The 14548-nt window shown below is 43.1% G+C and overlaps 1 protein-coding gene across 1 annotated transcript in view; it reads left to right on the forward strand.

The window, feature by feature from the left end:
* Positions 1-602: 602 nt before the first annotated feature.
* CDC42BPB (CDC42 binding protein kinase beta) overlaps positions 603-14548 on the forward strand; it is a 115673-nt gene continuing 101727 nt past the window's right edge. The window contains exon 1 of the mRNA XM_039533488.1: positions 603-780. Within this exon, the coding sequence (XP_039389422.1) occupies positions 603-780 (178 nt within the window). The remainder of the gene's footprint in view (positions 781-14548) is intronic.

Consider the following 14548-nt stretch of genomic DNA (forward strand, 5'->3'; position numbering starts at 1 on the left):
CGGAGTTCATTCTCAAAGACACTTGATAGCTCCCCTTCCTACGGCCAGTGGCTTTCCCCAATACGGCTTCGCCCCGCCCCGCACGTCCGTGCGTGGGGACGCTAGCGTGGTGGGCGTGGCCCTGGGTCCCGGCTGGGGCCGCTTGGTGCCTCCTCCGGACAGAACCGTGTTCGCCGCTGCTGAAGAGTCGCCGCTGCCCCGGGCTACCTGAGGCCTCCGGTCCCGTTAGGCGGAGCAGCCGCGGCGGACCCCCGTTCCCCGCAGCAGACTCCGGGGCGCTGAGAGAAGCCGGGCGGGCGCAGGAGGCCGGGTCCGGGCGGACCGGTCAATGGACCAGCCGGGCCTGGGGCACAACCCGTGGAAGCAGCTGCCCGGCCCCCGGGGGGGCTCCCAAGATGTCGGCGTGAGGGGGAGGAGGAGACCCCGCCGCTGCCGGGTCCGGGCCGCCGAGCCGAGTGCCGCGGAGCGGATGGTGCTGCCGCTGCTGCGGGGACACTGAAGCGGCGGCGCCTCGGGCCTCTGCACGTCCCCGTCCCCCTGCCCGGGCCGGCGCGCCCCGGTTCTGCCCGGGCCGGCGCGCCCCGGTTCCGCCCGGCAGCACCATGTCGGCCAAGGTGCGGCTGAAGATGCTGGAGCAGCTGCTGCTGGACGGGCCGCGGCACAACGAGAGCGCGCTGAGTGTGGAGACCCTGCTGGACCTGATTGTCGGGCTCTACACCGAGTGCAGCCGCGACTCGCCGCTCCGCAGGGACCGATACGTCTCCGACTTCCTCGAGTGGGGTGAGGCCTGTCGGGCGGTGGGGCGGGCGGTGAGGAAAGCCCCGGAGCTGGGAGCAGCCCTGGACCAAGGAGAGCTGGCTGGGGAGGGGCAGCGCCGACTAGTCATCCCCACACAGCCTGGGGTTAAACCCCGGGCTTTGCATGGAGAGGAGAGGCCGCCCACTGGGTGTGACGCCTCCTTTGGTAACACCCTAGCCGCCAGGATGTGACCCTTGAAGCCCCGTAACCACCGCCTCCCAGCTCTGCCTTCTTTCCAAAAGAGCCGCCTGGCAGTGAGTAAAAGGAGTGGCCCCGGAGTGCCCTTGGCCTGAAACCCCGCTTGGCTTAGCCTGAAATGTCAGGCTAATCCGGTGCCTACCTGGAAAGGGTGGGGGCAGCAGGGGCATGCCAGGAAATTGTTTGTTTATTTAGCAAGGCTTTGTGCCGTGTTTGTGGCGGATTTGTTATAATCAGTTGACGGGCGGGGGAGTGTTTTGTGGGGAGGGCACTTGCCATTTAGGGTGCACTTTTTTAGTCTGAGCACACATCTGAAGGAAAGGGGCAATTTCAGACAATCCCTGATATAGTAGCATTATTTGTGTTAGTTTCATGGTGTACTAACCAACCTACACACAGAAAATCCACAGTCCTACTGACAAAGGAAAGTCAGGCGCAGATGGTGGCATATAGAATAAAACCTTTTTTTTGTAAAGGTGCCTGACTATGTTAGGAATTTTAGTTATAGGTAGTCATTTGGCATAGCTACTGGGATGGAACTACTGACCTGATTTATGTTAAATTGGTGATAGTCACTGACCTGTTTGGGTTGTTGAAATAAATAATACTGACTGGTGAAGGTGACTAACTTTCTTCATGGGATAAAAAACTGTGGGGTAAGTAACACTTGCAAGACCATGGGCACCTTTCATTATCCTCTTTGTCACACACATGTGAAGTGGATTTTTAAAGAAACACGTTTTTAAAAAAGAGGGCTTCCTTGGGGAAGGGGTTGTAAGGAAGTCAACTCCTTTATCTTAATAAATGCCTTAATATTAGACTAGTGCTCTAAAATATTGGAATAGTTGGTTCTCAATTTCTATGGGGGCCACCACTCTTTGTTATATGCTAACAAACTAAGGGGATTCACTTCCTGAAGTCTTCTGTTGACGTCAGTAGTGTGATTGTCAACTGAATAACCACTTTATTACATCTGCTTTGCAAGTCTGCAGCTATGGGTGCATTGCTCATTTGTTTTGTGGTGGGAGCTTTTTGTATGTCATCTGCAAAGTGGATTCTGTTTCCACATTCTTGTAACTAATTGTGTATGATCATTTCACTTTTTGAATTTACATGCAGACAAGTTACCAACCATGATTGTAACAGACTGTTTATAGTCTAGCCTTGAGATTGAGAAGAGAGGTTAGGGCAGGCTGATTTCTGAAGGATAAGGTACTTTCTCTGTAGTTCTTTGGTGATCATCTCTTACTGGACAACCACCATATTGTCATCCAGTGTGTTAGTGACAGACTAATCTGTTACTTCTTGTAAAATTGGTCCTCCTATTCTTATGCATCATACTCACTGAATAAATATGAAAAGCTTTCTGGCTTGATGTGAAGTATGACTAGTAATAGCAGCATATTTGTTGCATTGTGGTACTATCAAATCAATAACTGTAGGCCATCTTAATGTAACAGAGTAGCTGTTTAATAATGCATGTAAGCTACCATCTGGTGCTATAGGATTTATAAGTAGGGATAAAAAGTTTATAATCAAAACAGTTTGAAAAGGAAACTGGACTACAAATGTAGTTCTGTATATTTATATTCCATATACAAAAACCTACCTTTAAAGATGATCCAGGTTTATTAATATGTTCTCCCGCAACTGTGCAAGCCTTATAAAGCAAATAAATGCAATTATGGGACACCTTTTATCTGTACCCTAATACCCTCACAGCATATTTCCACTGATGGACTCCTCATCAATAGGAACTTGCTTCTGCCTCCAACTACACCTCTACCTTGATATAACGCTGTCCTCAGGAGCCAAAAAATCTACTGCGTTATATTGAACTGGATTTGATCCACCAGAGCGTGCAGCTCCGCCCTCTTGGAGCACTGCTTTACTGCGTTGTATCTGAATTCGGATATAATCAGGTGGCATTATATACAGGTAGAGGTGTAATAAAGAAACACAACACATGAGACACACATCTTCCTTGTGGCAGAATGCAAAATCTTAATTACAGCCTCATCAGTATTAGCAAACATTCAAGGTTGATGTGCACAAGTTGAATGTAATCTGTTATGTTTGGGGGGGAAGTATGAGGTTGTAGTTATATTTTGAGGGAGATCAATGTGTCTCCTTGTCAGTTGGAGGCAGAAGGAAGTTCCTTCTGACAACATGGAGTTTGTCACTGTCAAAGGAAATGTACTGTGTAAGAGGGGACCTATAACTGGCATTTTTTTGTTTGGGTTTTAACCTGGGGGATATTACACACATAACCTAAGGTTATGTCTACACTACGCACCTTTTAGTAACACAGCTGTGCAACTACAGCCATGTCACTAAAAGGCACACAGTGTAGCCACTGTTTGTCAGCAGGAGAGAGCTCTTCTGCCAACAAAAAAACTTCCACCCCCAATGAGCGGCAGTAGCTTTGTCAGCAGGAGAGCTCTTTTGCCGACAAAGTGCTGTTCGCACTGGCGCTTTTCATTGGCAAAAAATTTTTGTTGTTGGGTTGTGGTTTATTTTCCACACCTCTGAATAACAAAACTTTTGTCGTTCAGTTTCCAGTGTAGACAAAGCCTAACTTAACCACTTCTAAGGGAAACTTTTGTTTATGGATTTTCATAGGTTCTTAATTTGACAAGTGAAAGGAGGCTTTGGGCATGGAAGGACAGACCAGGATTTATCTCAGTATTTCCTATGGCTTCTAGGGATATGGAGGAAACAAAGATGTTTGAGGTGGGGGGATAGGGGGGAGGAACTACCCTTCCTAAGCCTGGCACAAGGGAGCTCATGTTCCTGGGGCAGTAGAAACATATGAATTACCCTATCTACTCCACCAGGCTGGCCACAGCTCCTTACAGTGGATGACCATCTCAGAATTGCAGAACTTTACAGAAGCTGCTGAGTCCCTAACACTGGAGCTTATAGCTGCTCTGTCCCTGGAACTCTGATTGCTGTTTCCTGATTGTCTGTGCCAAAAGCTTCTGCTCATCTCCTCACTGTTTCCTAACTGTTAGAATGTAGGGGTTGGTCATCTTCCTCGTGGCTTCAGTCCCATTGGAACTGAGCCAAGAGGCTGCCTTCTTGACTCAGGATAGTCTAATTTTCCTATGGCAAGCAGAGTGCGGAAGTGTAGTATTTCAATTGAATCAAGCTCTGAGTCTGGGGAAGAGAAGAGGGGGTGAGAGGTTCCATAAAAAGACCTTTAGTAGGGAAAGGTGAGCTGAACTGGAAGCCAGGAAGGGAGTTCATATCTCTCTTCTGCTTTTAGCTATTCACATTTCTTTTCACTTTTTAACTTTTTATTGAAAAAGGGCTCATTTCCCCACCACCACCTTAGAAGGTAGGCAAGTATCAATCACACAGTTTGTTCAATCTGTGAGTTATCTTATTTGAGAATGTCCTTACTAGGAGCAGAAGCCAAGTTCTTAATATTGCGTACCTCAGTCTCCTACTGTTAGAAAGAATTTGTTAGATGTCAGTTCTTGGTGATGCTGCCTGAGCTGTTGCTCTAGCCACTAGACAACACTCCTTTCCCAGAGCCAGGAATAGAATCTAGGAGTCCTGATTACTAGGCCCCTTGCTCTGACCATAGGTAACACTCCTCTCCCACAGTCATCAGCAATCTCAAGCCTCCTCCTACCATCTACTACAGTGGTTCTCAATCATTCCACACCACTGTACCCCTTTCAAGAGTCTGATTTGTCTTGCATACCCACAAGTTTCATCTCACTTGAAAACTACTTGCTTACAAAATCAGACATAAAAATACAAAAGTGTCACAGCACTATTACTTAAAAATTGCTGACTTTCTCCTTTTTACCATATAACAAAATAAATCAATTAAAATATAAATATTGTACCTACATTTCAGCATATAGTATATAGAACAGTATAAACAAATCATTGTCTGTATGAAATTTTAGTTTGTACTGAGTTTGCTAGTGCTTTTTATGTAGCCTGTTGTAAAATTAGGCAGATATCTAGATGAGTTGATGTACCCTCGTAAGACCTCTTTGTATCCACGGGGGTACACACATCCCTGGTTGAGAACCACTGGCAGATAATTATAACAGTTTACTGGATCAAAGTGTGTGTTAGGTCCTTCCCACCCTTTTTTTTTTAAAAAAGCTATTTCAGTAGCTCAAATGGTGTAGGGGTTAGAGTTGGGGATCTGAAGGTTTGTGGGTTCAAATCCTGCTGATGTGTATGTACAGGGATTCTTGTGGTTGGTTTGTTTTCTTTTTTTAAAAAAATAGCTTATTTAATTCACATAGAAAATATCCTTTTGAAAGAAACCTCAGAGTGAAAAAACATTACAGTATGTAAATTATGGCACAGTGTCCAACAAAACATAGATGTTCTACATTTCATTTATGTCAACTAGTGGCAGGTTTTAGTGAAATGGCAGCCATCTTTGAGGGCAGCCTGTAGCTTCAGTCCCGTGGAAAATAGTGATTACCTTTACTAGTGGCATCATCCACTGGTGGTGGTGTGGCAACTTTTACTGAAGGGATAAAGAGCTTCATTGATAAGTACACTTCTTCCCCGATATAACGCTGTCCTCAGGAGCCAAAAAAATCTTATTGTTATAGGTGAAACTGCGTTATATCGAACTTGCTTTGATCTGCTGGAGTGTGCACCCCTTACCCCCACCCCCCGGAGAGCTGCTTTACCACGTTATATCCGAATTCGTGTTATATTGGGGTAGAGGTGTATAGGATGTGACAGCTATATTGAGTCTGTTTTTTCCTGTTTTCCCTGCTGTCTTGACAATCATTGATAACTTTGCTTAATTAAAATCTAATGTACATTCAAAGGTAGCTGGTAAGGAGTCTTAACTATATGGAAAGATTGAAGGGTGACAAACCAGCCACTTGTTATCAAAGGGGGTCTGCAAAAAGTCAATCACTGGGACATTTCAAAAATTCATTTTTAAATTTAATTCAAACTAAGCAACCAGTTCAGTGGCAGTCCCAGATAATTCCATCTTTACTAACATTGTGCTGTAAATTTTGGGAAGGTGCATAATATTCATTTTCTTCTAAAAAGGCTAAATCTCTTCTTTAAGTGGAAATCTTACCTGAATCTTAATACTGACATGCAACCAAGCCTTTATAATATGTTTTCATATTCCAAATTAGTGGGCTTATCAAATTAATTACTTAGGATACAATTTTCAAAAGTAACTTTGGCATATAGGACCTTATCACTCCTTCAAGAATATCTACTTCCCATTTTCAAATTTTACCCAGTGCTTCTCCTAGCTTTGAACGCCCATTTTAATGCATCAAGTATGAATAGTGGGACTCTCAACTATTGGTAGCGTGATACTGGTTAAAAGAGCTAATGTGATCCTGGGTTGCACAAATAGGGGAATCTCAAGTAGGAGTAGAGAGATTATTTTACCTCTGTATTTGGCACTGGTGCGACCACTGCTGAACTATTGTCTAGTGCAGATGCCCACAACTCCATATTGATAGTTTAGAGAGGGTTCAGAAAAGAACCATGAGAATGATTAAAGGATTAGAAAACATGCCTTATAGTGAAAGACTCAAAGAGCTCAGTCTATTTAGCTTAACAAAGAGAAGGTTAAGGGGTGGCTTAATTACAGTCTATCAGTATCTACACAGGGAGAAAATATTTAATAATGATCTCTTTAATCTAGCAGAAAAAGGTATAACACAATCCAATGGCTGGAAGTTGAAGCTAGTCAAGTTCAGACTGGATATAAGGCCTAAATTTCTAATGCTTAGGGTATGGCTACACTTACAAATCTGCAGCGCTGGTAGTTGCAGTGCTGGTCGTCCAGCTGTGCAGGGCCAGCGTTGGTGTGTGGCCACACTCACAGCTACCAGCGCTGGTGTGTGGCCACATTTGCAGCGCTGTTGGGAGTGATGCATTATGGGCAGCTATCCCAGCGTTCAAGTGGCAGCAACATGCTTTTCAAAAGAGGGGGGTGGGGTGGGGCGGGGCGTAGTGTGACAGGGAGCGGGTGAGAGAGAGAGAGTGGATTTTTGGAGCCAACACAGTGTGTTTAGCTTCCTGCCTTGAAAAATCAGAACATGTTCCTGTTCCCTTACCCTTAACTCTTAACTGCAAACAGCCTGCAGCCAATGGACTCCCTCTCTCCCCTCTGCCTCCTTTCTGTCAAGCAAACACCCACTCCCTGCCTGCCTCATTATCTCATTTGATTGTTCACAGATTGATCACAGCAAACAGGAGCTGTGTTTGTAGATAAGCAGCCGAGTTAACAACAAAACAAGGAGAGGCTGCATAACAAAACAAAGAGAGTAATTTATAAAAGCATTCTGGGATATCTGCTAATACCCTGGAGCCCAATAACAGCGCTGGTGTGTGGCCACACTTGATGACCAGCGCTGCAATCTTTATTCCCCATGCTGCGCCAGGAGTACGGCCAGCGCTGCAGCCAGGGAGTTGCAGTGCTGGATGTGCCCTGCAGGTGTGGACACTTACTAATTGCAGCGCTGGAAAGCCTCCACCAGCGCTGCAACTCGCAAGTGTAGCCATACCCTTAGAGTAATTAACCACTGGAATAATTTACCAAGGGTTGTGATGGATTCTGTCACTGACTATTTTTAAATCAAGATTGACTGCTTTTCTCTATGATCTGCTCTAGGAATGATTTTGAGGAAGTTCTCTGGCCTGTGTTATACAGGAGGTCAGACTAGATGATCACAATGGTCCCTTCTATGGACCATGGAATCTATAAATGGTCTTGGAATCTATAAATCTATGGTAGATGACATAATCTTGCCACAAGAAACAAGTTATATTCCCTATCTTAATCTTTTATAGAAAAATTCAGATTAATTCAAATACATTTTGGTTAATTAGTGAAAACATTATGGTCTCTGAATACAAACTTGCTTTCTTTTGGCAAAATGTGTGGTGTTATGGTGAAGATAGCAGCAAGCTCTGTATTTATGTTGCGTAATACTTCCCATTTTAAAAATTTCTAGTGGTGTGTGGGTTTTTTTTTTTTTTTTTGAGGCCCCCATACCTCTATTTTTTGCCACAGGCTTTGGAAATTAAGCAAGGAGAAAGTCCTTAGGCTAGAGAAGTGCCTTTTCTTTGTCCCATGAAATTCTGCTCATGTTTTGCTGAGAGAGAAGCTGCTAAAAATCACCGTTTATTTATATTAAGGAAAACTTTGCCTGGAAATTGAATACATAACTACATTAGAATAATGTTATTTTGATTGTGACTTGAAGTTAGGAAATGTACTGGCAGTTATAAATTAAGCAACCTAAATTCTTTCCCCTATACTGTTTTTTAAATACATGATCACATACTATTTTTCTAAGTGGACTTTTGTCTTAGTCCGTGCATAGCATGGATGCATAAGGGGGCACAACTGTGGTTGCAATCATAAAGCTAACGTTTCCTAACTTTCAGTTATGGAAACTTGGAACCTAAATAACCTTCTTTCAACATAGCTTTTGCATGTGAAACATTACTTTAAGTTGAGTTTTGCCAAGAAAATACTTTTGTCACCACAACTTCCAGATGATGCCAGTGAAATCTCATCAGTATAAGAAAACTGAGTGGATGTCAGTTTAGTTAATGAACTTGAATGCACTGAATCTCTTTACCAGGTGAAGTTAAACTAGCTCTTTCATACAAATATGCTTATTTCCGATTTGGTAGTGATGGAATTGTTGTATAGTTCTCGGAAGTAAATGGCTTAACTACAAGAGTCACAGAACTGAAGTGACTAATTGTCTCATTAGATTCCTACATGGAAACTCATTTGATTTTAGATTTCTTTTCAGTATGTGTGTTTAACATGGAGAAATGCTAGTCCAGAGTTAAGTTAGTAATATTTCCTTTACTGGTGTTTTTGTTCCTATCTAGATTCTTCAAACTTGTGCACTTCAGATATTGTAAGTGTAGTTTGTTGCAAGAGTAGAACTGGCATAATTTGAGGTCATTCAGACAAGCAGTTTCTGAGAGACTAGTTTTAAGCAAACAAGGTATAATTCGGACTTTGAAAAATCTAATAATGCTTTCTGTCTCAAATCCAAATTTATCACAAAAGAATCTTGATGAAATCTAGTGGATGTGACTGACTTATTCATTCCAGCAAAAGGAATAGAATGCTCTGCCACAAGCAAATCTTGGTTTGTAAAAATCAGGTGGGTTTGTTGATGTTTTCTAATTGGTATTTGTCCCTGACAGTGTAAAAGTACCAGATTGCCAAAGATTTGCAGAGACTCAGGACTGAGTTTTTAAGGCTTCCAAAGATTTAATGTGGGAATATACACTTAATGTAGACATAGTTATCTAACTGTTATATACCACACCTGCCACCATGGGAACCGAGCACCTGACTACTATCTTTTGAAAATAATGTATGTGTGTCCTAGGTGATCTGGTAAAGAAATTCACAGACTGAGAATGTCTAAGTGCAGTTAAGATTGTGATACAAGATGAATTATCCTTGTAACTGACTCCCAACACGTGACAGGTAGCTGAAATCTTTACAATCCATTGCTATTTCATTGTTACACATATTGGCTCCCTCTCTTCCTTCCTGATAGTGGAATAAGCAATATCCTAATATTCTTAATCCCAAAATGTCAAACTCCTGATCCATTCGATATATTTTTACAGTTTCTCTGACAGGTTGACCAAATGCAAGACTTAATTAAAAAACAAGTTTTTAGTCCTAATGATTGTTGAAGGTAACTTCCTGAATGTGAAAATGTATGATGCTGTTTTAGACCTTGATCTTGCAAAGATTTAGGCATGTGCTTAACTTTATGCACTTTGACTAATCCCATAGAAGTCAGTGGAAGTACTTGTAATGCATGAAGGTAAGCATGTGTGTAAGTCTGCAGAACAGGGCCATTGGCATCCTGAAGTGGTTCCGAGCTGTGAACTTCCACTGTTCAGGTCATAAGGGTCTGATCTTTAGTCCCTGGTAAGTATTATTAGGTTTCAAACTTTCAAACATGATTAGTGTTTTTTGGGTGCCCAATTTGAGACACCTTGAAAGGGGCCAAACTTTTGGAAAATGCTGAGCAATCATTCTCTAAATATCATACCCTAGTTGGGTACCCAAAATCACTAGTTGCTATGGAAGACCTAGGCTGAGATTCTCATTTATGTACAGTTATCTCAGTTGTGTGCACATTTTAGCTAATTGTATATGCACATATCCAAATAAACAGCAAAAATATCATTCATCCTAAATGTGCTCTGTATATTCTCTCCCCTTGCCCCCAGTGATGCTAAATGCATACAGTTACTTTGTTAAGACTTGGTCTAAACAGAGTTGTTCCCGTTTTTAAACTAACTTAGTCAATCCATTGCAAAACTCTGTGTGGATGCTTAATTTCATTTAAATCTTTTATATTGGTTCAACTTGCATCATTACTAAATTTACCAGTGCAAGCTAAACTGATGAAATCCAGTTTTAAACTGATAATGTTTACACAGAGATTTGTTCTAGTTTAATTAAATCAGTTTAAAAATGCTCTTGATAAAACTGATACAACTTCTGTGTGGATGAGGCTTAAGTAAAAGGTTTGTTATTTTATATGCAGTGCTTTATATGTGTATCCAGTGCCAACTGGCAAGAGTGAAAAAGATGTTTTGCTCCTGTACCATTGAACCCCTCCCAGCCCCTGAGGCTATTCATCTTGCAATTTAAAGGAATTAAATACAATACACACCTGTTTTATTATGGCATATTATCACTTTGATGTAACGTACATCTCTTCTGTTTTGTTCTACCTTCTTCCCCTTCCTGGATGCACTGTTTCCTTTCCTATAAAGTTGGTATATCTTTTTCCTGAATTATCTTTCAAGTCTGTTTACTATTTTTCAGTCATTTGCTCCAGCCCATCACCTCTTTCCCCTACGTTATGTTCTGTATCTCCTCCCCTGTTTTGACCCTTTCTTCTCTCACGTCTCTCCAAAATTTCATTTGTATAAGGCAGGGATGAGCAAACTATGGTCTGCAGGACCATCCTGCCCAGCCTGCGAGCTCCTAGCCCGGGAGGCTTGCCGCCAGCCCCTGCCCCGCCGTCTCCCCTCGCTCGCAGGCTCAAGCTCGCTCGCTCTGCCGCTGGCACAATGCTGTGGGTTGTGAGCTCCTTGGGCAGCACAGCTGCAGAGCTGGCCTGACCCAGTGCTCTGTGCTGTGTGGTGGTGGCGGTGGTGGCAGCGTGGCCTGGATGTAGCGCCGCCAGCCACCGGTGCTCCAGGCAGTGCGGTAAGGGGGCACCGGAGGGAGGGAGGTTGGATAGATGGCAGAGGAGTTCAGGGCGGGTGTGTGGATGGTGGTTGGGGGCAAGGGAATGGGGTTGAATGGGGCCAGGGGTCCCGGGGGGGGCATCAGGAAGGGGGGGGTTGGATGAGGCAGCAGGGGGCAATCAGGGGCAAGGTTCCAGGAGCAGTCGGGGGAGAGGGAGCAGGGGTGGTTGGATGGGGCAGGGGTCCCAGAGGGGCTGTCAGGGAACAGGGGGGGTTGGATGAGGCAGTGGGAGTCCGGGGGCAGTCAGGGGACAGGGAGCGTGGGTGTATGGATGGGGCAGGAGTCCCAGAGGGGCTGTCAGGGAACAGGGGGAGTTGGATGGGGCAGGATTCCCGGGGGAGGTGGGGGCCGAGCCACAACCCCCTCCCCTAACTGGCTCTCCATACAATTTACAAAACCCAATGTGGCCTTCAGGCCAAAAAGTTTGCCCGCCCCTGGTATAAGGCCTGGTTTATACACAGGCTGTGTCCACACTAGAGACCTTACAGCAGCACGGCTGTACTGATGTAGCTGCGCTGCTATAGGATCTCTCGCTGACATAGTGCTGTGCACACTACCACTTATGCCGTCTTAATTTATGTCGCTTGGGGGTGTTTCTCACACCCCTGAGCAACCTAAGTTTTGCTAACATATATGGTAGTGTAGACATAGCCACAGTTTCTTTACCAGTGTAAGAATTCTGGTTAGGAGAGTGACACTTTTTTTTACTTAATAGTTATATCAGTACAATGCCCCCAGGGTGGAAGCAGTTAGGCTGGTATAAGGCACCTATATATGTGTATATCTTCTTCCTCTTTCTGTGTGGGAGTATAAGCACCTTTGTACTGGTATAGCTGTTTAAACACCAAGGGTGTTGTACCAGTATTATTAAAGCGGCACAAATTTTGTGGGTAGACAAGCCTTTAGAGTAATACCTAAAGGCCTGAATTAAGGTCATGACCACATAGTGCTAGGAGCTCACCAAACATAGGTAGAGATGGTCCCTGCCCTTGAGCTTTCAATATAATTAAAGACACAATACAAGTGAGCATAACAGTCAAAGGAGGGTGGGGAGGACAAAGGTAATGATAACAAGATCATATGGTTACATGGTCTAACAATGGGCACAACTTAATGGATCTGAATCATTTAAATGTTTCATATTATACTGTAGTACTCTCTTCTAACTCCTCTCGTCAATCTGTCTCCCCCATGTGCACATCTCTTGACCCTTCCCGCCGCACACTCTCCCATTACAGTTGGAAATTCTACTAAACACGTAATAACCAGTGTGTCATGAATGATAAGGAAGCCTGATGTCTAGGAGCAATGACAGGTGAAAAGCCAATCCCCTGATCTTATCTGCTAAGGAAGAGGGATGTTGTAGGAATTGTACAGTAAAATCTGTCTGGTAAATTTTAAGGCCCCTTCTCTCTGGATGTAAGCAAATTCGCTGCCTTCTCTTACCCCTCTCAGTGTGGAGTTCTCTGTCTATTGTGAGGCTAGAAGGGAGTCTCACTACTTTACTTTTTCCCTAGCTTCCCACCTGCCATTGTGGTTGTCTTTGCTACTTCTGCCTCTGTTCTTCATTCATCCTCCCCAGTGGAAAAACTCCAGTGACTGTGTCTGCTGCTGCTCATAATTTTCCTAAGCAGTAGCAGCCTGAAACTGGCCTGATCTCTTGTCAGTTTCATTGCTGCCCATATGTATTGCTGGGGAAAGAATGTTTTTCCTATCTTGCAAATGTTTTTACGTTTCAAAATTTCCACATCAGGACAAACCCAATACCTTTTGGTCATTTTTCTTAAATTTTTTTCATAGGGCCACCCCAGAATAGCCTGGCCCCATGTCACTGTATTGCCATTTCAAACAGTTTATTATGTAAAAAGCTAGATGTTAGTGTTTGTGTATGTGTGCAATCAACAGATTGGGGTTTTTTTTTACAGTAGAGTTGCTCTTCCTGATCTCATAAATTTAGAAGAAATGTGCATGAAACAATTTTTTTTCCTGAAAATAAAGTAGTCCATACTACTGAAATAAGTTGAATATTTTGAATTTGATATATGTAAGTATCAGCCATATCATGTATTTTTCAGGCATCAAGTTTTTGTGGGCGTTCCTTTTTTATATGGTGAAAATGTAAATATTGGCACACTTATAATTCTTTAACTTCATGCTTCTGGATGAGGAAAAATTGAACTACTTGTTAACCTTTTTGCTTCATAAGTGATCCATTGAACCATATGTTAAGAAGCAGTGGCTCTCCTTTTCTTGGCAATAGGACAGTATTGCCTGTATTGGTTGCAAGTCCTCTCAGCCTAACATGGTTTAACTATGTAGGATTCATCATTTTTTCTTAGTAAGATTACCTTTTTGTCTTGTTAGTTGTTAAATGTTTTGAAATAATTCATAACACTATTGTATAGGGTTCCTAAGAGCCTTACATGGAGTGTCTAGTCATGCAATTTCTTGTGGAAAATATAGGGTTAGCTTGTCAGTTGGATGCAAGAACTGGGTGGCAAAAGGGTCTGAGATGTAATTTTTGAAGCTGTTTGCCAGACATTTAGTGGTCAGAGCATGCAGTTATCTATATAAAGGTAAACATGGAATCTTCCTTGTAATTGTTATAATCTATAATCTGGGAAATTATCTCTAATTGTAATGTTTTTCTTAAGGTTGCCACTGTCGTAACATAAGACTTGCACAAACTGTTCAGAGTTAAACTTAAACCCTGTTCCCAGCACTGCTAGCATCACTTAACGCAATAAACCAAAAATTGCCGAGACAGTTTCAAACTCCATTAGAAATAAATCATGCTGCCTCTACAATGCTGTAACACTGTAATTTAGATGCTTCCTACATCGACTGAAGTGGTTTTTCTGTCAGTGTGGGTGATCCACCTCCCCAAGTGGCAGTAGCTTAGTCTACGGAATAAATCTGTAACAATCTAGCTGCATCTACAGTGGGGGGCTAGGTCAGCTTAACTCTGGCATTTGGGGTGTTAATTTTTTTATACCCCTGAGCAATGTGGCTAGGTCAATCTAAATCCTAAGTGTAGACCAGGCCTCTGTATTTGCTACATGGAAAAGGACAAAATTGGCAGGAAACTCTCGAGTCTCTATAAAGATATTGAAGCTGGACAAAAAAAACAGGAGTACTTGTGGCACCATAAAGACTAACACGGCTGCTACTCTGAAACCTGAAGCTGGACAGTAAACTATACAAATAACTTGATAACATGCTGTCTAAAGAAAGATATTCAGCTTCTTTATTCCTAAACACTTGAACACA

This window comes from Mauremys reevesii, linkage group 4, assembly GCF_016161935.1.
Source record: "Mauremys reevesii isolate NIE-2019 linkage group 4, ASM1616193v1, whole genome shotgun sequence".
Classification (NCBI taxonomy): Eukaryota; Metazoa; Chordata; order Testudines; family Geoemydidae; genus Mauremys; species Mauremys reevesii.